At 45.2% G+C, this 8,818-nt stretch overlaps 2 protein-coding genes across 2 annotated transcripts; one reads left to right on the plus strand and one right to left on the minus strand.

The window, feature by feature from the left end:
- Positions 1-128: 128 nt before the first annotated feature.
- On the plus strand, positions 129-1,232 carry AK88_01647 (uncharacterized protein; the record flags this gene model as incomplete). Its single annotated transcript, XM_012479282.1, has 1 exon — positions 129-1,232. One exon carries the CDS (start codon positions 129-131, stop codon positions 1,230-1,232), a length of 1,104 nt encoding a protein of 367 aa, XP_012334705.1.
- A 532-nt stretch (positions 1,233-1,764) lies between these two features.
- AK88_01648 (uncharacterized protein) lies at positions 1,765-8,707 on the minus strand (the record flags this gene model as incomplete). The annotated part of the gene is made up of 13 exons (XM_012479283.1): positions 1,765-1,938; positions 2,072-5,505; positions 5,606-5,733; positions 5,863-6,053; positions 6,273-6,357; positions 6,456-6,646; positions 6,866-6,950; positions 7,113-7,278; positions 7,405-7,514; positions 7,622-7,697; positions 7,892-8,030; positions 8,171-8,291; positions 8,469-8,707. The coding sequence occupies 13 exons, from the start codon at positions 8,705-8,707 to the stop codon at positions 1,765-1,767; spliced, it is 5,139 nt and encodes a 1,712-aa protein (XP_012334706.1).
- Between the last annotated feature and the right edge of the window lie 111 nt (positions 8,708-8,818).

Here is an 8,818-nt window from a genome sequence, read left to right on the forward strand (position 1 = left end):
TTTTTTTTTTTTTTTTTGTTGTTGTTGTTGTTGCGTGTCTAGCTTACCGCTTCTCTATACCGCCTCTTCTTCACCGCTCATTTGTTCGCCGTTTGTTTTCGCCCCCTCCCCTCGCCGACGTGCCAAAAATGGAGGGCGAGCCCAAGTGCATTCCCTCCCAGGGCAGCAGCGCGGGGGAGGAAGCCAAACAGGGGAAAAGGTTCGTGGCTCAGAATTGCGGCATCTACATGAACAAAATGAAAAACGCAGGAGTTGTGTGTAACAGAATAACGGAGCTAAATATAAACTCAAGAAAACAAATTTCCATGACCAAGAGTGATAGCTCACAAATGAAAGACATCCTGTCTCATGGAAACGACAAGACACTTGAGATACACCCAGCAAAGAGACCACTCACTTCGTATTCCACCTATGAAAACCAAAACAAGTACTTTGAAACAAAATTAATTCCAGATCTGCAAGGAAAAATGAGTATATGTGTGGGGAGAAAAAGTGGAAGTGCTACTGTTAATATTAGCATTGAAGAATATGACCTCGGGAAAACTTATAACACATGGAAAAAAATATTTGATAAATCTTCTCTTCAAAATAAATCCAATTTGGTCAACAATGTTTTTCTTACTGTAAATGAGGACGCTGATAGGAGTGACAAACTTCCAATTGTTAAAAATAGGAACCCTCCTTATGCCAATCCTGATGGACCATTTGAAAAGGAACGATTAAATTTACCCAAGCAAGCGAGAGACAACCTAGACAGGACGCTGACTCCACTTGATTGCGCGGACACAAATTCTCTTTTTAACAAAAAAAATTTCCACACCTATCGGGACTCCTTTCTGCTCATGCGTCCCCACGGGGAGACGCGTCTCGATCATGTCAAGGGCGTCAGGAGGACTCGCTTCCCCTGGGCACACTCCAACCGCCTCAAGCACATACTCAGCTACAGCTACGCAGCGGGGGGGGACGCGATGAGTGGTGATGCGATCAGCGGTGACGTGATGAGCGGTGACGTGATGAGCGGTGATGTGGTCAGCGGTGATGTGGTCCGCGGTGACGCCCCCCCCACTGCGCTTCCCCACTTCGGATCGCACCACGTCAACAGCGACAGGGTATACGCAGGGCAGGAGGGGGGATGCTCCTCCCAATGCCACACCCCACGTGATCCATCGGGGAACGTGTTCCACGAACAGGGTACCTGCTACAGAGCCCCCTCGCTCACCGAAATTGAGTGAACTCCTCAGAGGATCTCCCCTCCTCATGTTGTCACAACCTTACGTGTAATGCGAAAAAAATAAAATAAAGTGAACTCGTTTCGAGATCACCTCGTTGGAAAAATGTCCATTTGTGTATTTTCCAACTGTGGTGTTTTTTTTTTTTTTTTTTTTTTTTTTCCAAAAGTTGTTGAGCGTACATATGGCTAGGTAGCTAGCCACGTGGGAAGATTTTCCAACGAGCCTACACACACACACATACACCCGTCATGATAATTATGTACATGCTGTTTGCCAAAGGGTGTGCTTACAGTGAGGGTGTTCCGTTTAATTAAATGCGCAAAGGATGTTTACAACAAAACCCAGTCTTCACGCGTGTGAAAATGTGGGGAATTTAAAAAAAAAAAAAAAAAAAAAAAAAAAATATCACAGAAGAATTTCTCAAAAGGATAAACCTTGCAACACTTGTGCATGGCTAGACAAACGGTGGAGAAAAAAAGGACCTCCGGATTTGGAACAATTCCGAAGCTTCTTCCCGAGGGGGGAAATCAAATCACACTGCGCCCCCGGCCGAATTGTTCGTCGAATTGTTGCCCGACTTCCTCGCCGCCTCCCCTGATGCGCCTCTTTCCCCGTTGGCGTAACGAGAGTAGACTTCCCTGATGGAGCGCACGCAGGACTGCACCTCCATGTCGCTGTCAAAGTTGAGGACCATCAGCGGGGTGCTCTACAAAAAAAAAAAAAAAAAAAAAAAAAAAAAAAAAAAAACATTCATCAGTTAGGAAACGCGACATGGTGTACATAAAAAATGCAACGTGGTGCGCGTAACTTGTATAACGCAACTGCGTCGACGTACTAACCCTGTTGGTGGCAAAGTAAAAGTAAAGCGTCCTGCCGGAACCACGTGTGGTTGTTATTTTGCAGAGCGTGTGAATATCAAACACAGCATATATGTTAACAACGTCTATTTTGGCCTTCCTATTACGACCACATGTATGAAAGGCTTCCCCATCCTCGCGCGGGCTCGTTCTTCCTCCTCTTCTGTTCATCCTCCTCCTCTCCTTCCTTTTGTTTTCCTCATTTCTTATCATTTTGGCATTCTTGGTGTACAGGTTATGGTAGTCGGAAAAGGAAAAGTTTGGTTCCTCAGAAACGCACGAGGAGTAGGACGAGGTGTCACTCGAGAGGGAGCTACTAACAGAAGGACAACTCTGCTCATTCGATGAGGACAAGTTACTACTAGATACACTGAAATAAGATTTGTAATAGTTGTATGTGTCTGTGATGTGTTCCCTTGTGATGCTTCCAAGTACGTGAGGAGATATGTTGGCCCAGTTTATGTCTATTGCATTTATTTTGTAAGAGTCCATGTTAAAGAGGACGTCTTTTTTCTTTAAGTCTTTGTGTTTGTGTATCAACACCTTCTGAAGTTCTTCTCCCGGTTCACACGAGAGGTACCACTCCTCGTGGTCCGTGCCGCCCGTTAAATATTCCTCTTTTTCTTTCAGGAAGTTTATGGTGCCAATGTCCCCCAGGTGGAGGGCTTCCCCGATCTGCTCCTCCACGCCACTCGCTTCGTTACAGTTTTCCGTTGTTGCGTGGGAACCCTCTTGGGCACACATCTCATTTGCTGCTTCAGCACCTCCCCTCCGCCCCGGAAGAGTGACCTCATACAGGTAAGGCATGCCGTAGAGGACAAGTAGGTTGTCGTAAATCATGAGCTTGCAGAGACCCAGCTCGGGCTTGTTCTTTAGGCACGTGTTGCTCAAGATGAAGTCGTTCACCCGCTCCTCGCACTGCTCGTCGTAGTGCTGATCAGAGGCGTTGACGGCGCTCGCCGTGTTGGCTGCTGCCCCTCCTGGCGGGGGAAGGTAGCACATGTCTGCGCGGACACTGGGCAGAAGATGCATGCTCCTAAAGGGAAAGTAGGTCACCTTGAACGGTGACAAGTTCGAGTCCAACTTGTTACACTGCAGGTAGAGGTTCGGGTCGTTAATGGCGGTGCTGCCCCGTTTAATGCACTTGAAATATTTTACGTAGTGCACCAAGTTGCTAATAATGTTATTCGATCTGATGTTGTGAGGAATGAGCGGCTGGTATATGTAAGTAATGAAGCAGCTGTAGAGTCTGCGCCTGTGGGGGTCTCCCCCTCCTTTTGTCTGTCCCCCCTTCAAAAGCAAACTCCGGTAACAAACAATATCAATGTAGGAATACAAATTATATACATCTGAACTGGAGGAACAGCTCCTTTTTATTCCTTCGGGGATGTGGTCGCTACCAATTGAGTACCCCCTATTGGGTGGGTCGTGCAGGCGTTCTGAAGCAAAGTCCGCGAAGGAGTCTACCTTCCCCGTAACTAACGCAGCTTCCACCTCCGTGTGATCCTCTTCTGTCACGTCCCCCCCCCACTGACCATATGTGCATACGTTTAACTTGTCCTCTGTGTGGTCATGCCCAAGTGAAGCGGTACACACTTCGTCCCTAAGCCTATGTTGTTCACCCTCCTCCTTCTCATCGAGGGTGCCACTAACATGTGGAGGATTCAAAGAGGATATGCCTTCATCCGCGTTAGGTTGCACAGACGATGGTACATTGAACAGATCACTCTTCTTCCTATTACAACACTCCATGTAGTGATTTAAACTGAAGTAATGCTTTTTCACCTTGGCGTTATTGCATATGTGTATGTCTCCATTGGTAGACTCACTGATTTTTTTTTCTGCCACAAATGAACTAACGTGAGCCTCCTCCTTATGCAGATCGTGTGTGACAGTGTCACCCCCCCCTTCACCATGGGGACAGGCCCTCTGACCATTTCCAAACACACTAGGATCGTTAACACCACCACTCTTCTTCCTCTTAATATAATTTAATAACCCTGAAAAAGTAAATGAGGATCCTTCCCCGTTGTCCTTACTCTTGTTACGTCCCCCGCCCATATAAGAAGAATTATCACCACCCTTGCTCTGCATCCAAATGATATAGTCGTAGAAGGAAGAAAAAGAAATATCATCCCGCTCGTCATTCAGGAAGGAAAAAAATTTTTCAAAAATGAAAAAGTTACTGTAACTTTCAAAAAAGCAATCATCTAAAATTTTTTTTTTCGTTTTTCTAAAGTGCTTGTAATCACATAAATAGCAGCTATGATTGGGATGGAAAAATTTTTTTATCGTTTTTTTATTCCGACCTAGAAGACATGGTTGTGTATACAAATGCGGGGCTTCCTGTGCATGAGTAGATCTCTCATCATTGGTATGTGCACAAGTGGTGGTAAGGAAGGATGGGCCCACTGAATTTGTCTTCCCGTAAGAAGAATCCACTCGCATCAAATTGTGATAAGAATTTATCCCTCCTTCGATAATGGACACTTGCCTCAACTTGGTATTAAATAATAATTCATAATAGAACCCACGCACATATTTAGCATTATCAATGTTATCGTCGTAGAGTATAACAACCTGTTTTTCAGGAGTTAATACATCCTCGAAGCGAAAGCGAAGGCAGCCTTCATTGCACAAAACCTTTTCCTTTATTAACATGTATAAGTTGAAGGAACTCGTGTTTAGATTCTGCACTTGGTCGGCAGGATACGTCGGTTCTGTCTTCTCCTCACAGGGGACACTCGGCATGCACTTCGATTTACTCTGCTCCGTAACTTGGTCACCCTTCCTCCGGAGCTCTTCCTCCATCCTAGAAAGGAAACCCTTTTTCATGTGATAACATGCCAAGCTGAAAGGCTTCGAGAGAATGTCGTCGTCCGAGTGGTACCTCTTTTCATTTTTCACTTTCCTTTCCTCTACATACTTCATATTACCATGTTCAAACATGTTAGATTTACATTTCCTGCTTTTAGCGACCCCCCTGGAGGGTTTCCTCCTCGCGTAGATGTTACATGTGAAGGCATTCAAATCGACTTCTGCATTTCTGTCCCCCCTGAGGAGGTGCAAATTGGGGAATACTACTTGCTCTTGTTTACGTTTCGCTCTCCCCTTTGTGCCTTTCCCGCACCTCTTCTCAGTATTCCTTCCTAGGAGAGAGAAATTCAAATGGCTACCCTTCTGCACACGCACGGCAGCCGCCACCCTCGTTAACAAAATATTGTCGTCATAACTCAATCCACCTCTGAGGTTGTATTTTTTCCTCAACAGATAAGAAAAGAGGAGTCCGGCATTGCGGGAGACCTCTCTACTTCCAAATCTTTTCAAAATGTGAGAAATGGGTTGTGACACTTGTCCCCGCTCCTTCTTCCGCTTCTTCTTCTGTTTCTTTTGCATGTCCTGAGAATCGATTTTATCTGAAGGGGGAGTAGCCAGTGCGCGCAAGTTGTAATTAGGGCGTCCAAATCGGGGGCACACACACACATACATATTAATGTGCACCGCCCGCTGTCTCACCCCGCAGGATATCCGCGTAACCTTCGACCAACTCCACGTTGATCGAATTCTTCAAGTGAAACGTTCGGAAGTGCTTCCTCGACCGAATGTCCAAAAAGATATACTTGTGCTTCCCTAGGGATATGTTCCTTTGGAAAAAGCAAGGGGGGGGGGGGACACGAACAGATAGTAGTACTAAACACGAAGAACACTTCAAAACGGACATATGCGACGACGTAGCTTCGAGGAACTGATTTCCTTAAACACCTCTTCCTTACTTTATTATTTCGTATGCATTGACAGACATGTAGTCGATGGAGTTGAAGAAGTCCAAGAGGATGTCCTTCTTGTGATTACTGTTGGCGGAATGTTCGCTTGTTAAATACATGAGCACATTTTTAATGAAAAATAATTTGTGCACAAAGGATATGGGCGTGTTGGCTTCCAGGAATTTTCCTAAAGACCACACCTGGGGATGGTGATGCATGAATGAGTGATGAATTACCGTTAGGAGGGAGAAGTGACCCACAAGACCATTATATAATTCAACATAAGAAGGGGAGCCGAATCAATCGCGTCACACAAACTCATATCATGCATTGCAACGGAATATAATATGCATGTCCCCCTCATTATCAACGAGATTTCGCTTCGCTTCATTTTGCTCTCTTTTTTTTTTTTTTTTTACCTTCTTCAAAAACTTTTTGTTGAAAATGTTTATTTTGCTTAACAACTCTGGTAAATTTGAACTGTCGACGCATAGAAATATGTTTCTGTGATGGGGGGGATGGGAGGACAGATACACTTCAAAACGGACATATGCGACGACGTAGCTTCGAGGAACTGATTTCCTTAAACACCTCTTCCTTACTTTATTATTTCGTATGCATTGACAGACATGTAGTCGATGGAGTTGAAGAAGTCCAAGAGGATGTCCTTCTTGTGATTACTGTTGGCGGAATGTTCGCTTGTTAAATACATGAGCACATTTTTAATGAAAAATAATTTGTGCACAAAGGATATGGGCGTGTTGGCTTCCAGGAATTTTCCTAAAGACCACACCTGGGGATGGTGATGCATGAATGAGTGATGAATTACCGTTAGGAGGGAGAAGTGACCCACAAGACCATTATATAATTCAACATAAGAAGGGGAGCCGAATCAATCGCGTCACACAAACTCATATCATGCATTGCAACGGAATATAATATGCATGTCCCCCTCATTATCAACGAGATTTCGCTTCGCTTCATTTTGCTCTCTTTTTTTTTTTTTTTTTACCTTCTTCAAAAACTTTTTGTTGAAAATGTTTATTTTGCTTAACAACTCTGGTAAATTTGAACTGTCGACGCATAGAAATATGTTTCTGTGATGGGGGGGATGGGAGGACAGATGTGTGAATGATATTACTAAGCGATTGGGGGTAGTGTGTTTGTGTGAGAGGGGCGAGGGGTGCAGTCCTTCCCTGCTGTTGGCCAATCATAGCATTAGAGTCCCACGCGAAAGACCGCGCAAGCTCCACGCGCACCTGTGCAAAATCAAAAGCGCCAGGGAAAAGAAGAAATAAAAAAACGGATTGCGCTCCAGCACGAAGATCAAATAAATGGCGTTCGAAATTTCCAAGTTGCTTTTGGACGCGAAGAGGGTTAAAAACCAAGAGGCCGCGTAAATTTCGGGGGACATCTTGTTCGTCTCTGCGGTGGTAGAAGGGTCAGCAGTGTTAGCGGTGTTGCGGTGTGAGCGGCGTTAGCGGTGTTGCAGCGTTAGCGATGTTGTGGCGTTGTCCATGGTGGTAACGACTGGGATGCTGCTACCCTTACCGAGCACCTCGGACAACACGGGGTCGTGGTACTTAATCAAAATTTTAAACAAGTAAAAGGATATCTGCAAAAAGAAAAACTCGTCGTCATAGTAAAACTCCTTCAAGAACCTGCGCGCAGGGAACGTCACGTGGGGGGTATGTGAGCACACGTGTGGAGCATCAATAAAACGAGCCACGCGCAGCAGATAGTGGACGTGTTCTAGGGGGGCTCTTACCGCTCGACGAAGCTCTGGAAGCAGAAGTAGACATCAACCAGGTTGAAGTATTTACCCTTCAGATAAAAGAAAAGGGCTGCGGGGGACAAAAAAAATAAAAAAAAATATGAACAAGCGGCGTAAAAATAGCTAGAAAAAAAAAAAAAAAGTAAAAAAAATATGAACAAGCTACGTAAAAATGCACAAAAAGACGCATGTGTGTGACACAGGTGAGCAACCAAACGAACGTGTAAGCACACATGTGTCAGTTGTTCACGTGTGGGGACATACCTAAAACCTCGTTTAGCCCCTGTTTATACTTGAATTGAAAATTGTTGCAAGCGTAATTTAAAAAAAGGTTAAAGAAGTAAATGGTCTTTTCGTTGTCTTTATTTATGCGTGTCCGGAATACGTCCAAGTCCACAATTTTCTGTTGGCGTTATGAGGAAGGGGCATTTGGGATGGCGATACAATGGAGAGTTAGTCGCGCATTACGCAAAGGAGTAGTCGCCGTAAACAACGACGCAGTTTCCGTAGACCGAGAAGCCGTTGAGATGCGCGACAACTTACCTGCGTCGCCTCGTTTACGTTGGGGTTCTTCAAATAAGACAGTAACAGATACACGTCGTAGTTGAAGTTGTGGACATCTTTGGCTTCATTTTGAAGCAGGAATTTTTTGAAAATGATTCTTCTGTGGGGTGTAGGAAGGAGAGGGGCGAGGGGAAAATGGTTAAGTGCGGCGCGCGCTTCGTTCTTTTCACGTGTGCGTCAATGAGTACACATAGGAGTACGTCCATGAGCACACACAAGAGTACTTGCAAGGGGTGGAGGGTAGGTCTTCTCCGCCTGTTCATCCCCTCATCCGTACCTTATCTTCTTGGGCACATAAAAGTTGTGTTTATACAAACACCGAAGCAACGTCTTCCGCATCCCAGCGCCATCTTCGCTCTTCACTCGGTAATACTTCCCATTTAAGAGGTACACATCGTGCGTGGTGAATGAGTTGAAATGGTGACAGTAGTTTTGGCGAAGCTCCTGTGCTTCTTGCTCCTGCACTTCGGTGAACAAGGCCCGTATGTATTTCTCCTTTATTTTCCTCTTCCTCATTTTTGCGCGAGCAGCGGAGCAGCGGTGCTAAGTGGACGCCAAATGTGCATTGTCCAGCGCGCTGCGGCAAATCCGCATGCCAGGCGAGGGGTCCTTTTTTTTTTTTTTTTT

This window comes from Plasmodium fragile (genome assembly GCF_000956335.1).
Source record: "Plasmodium fragile strain nilgiri unplaced genomic scaffold supercont1.14, whole genome shotgun sequence".
NCBI lineage: Eukaryota > Apicomplexa > Aconoidasida > Haemosporida > Plasmodiidae > Plasmodium > Plasmodium fragile.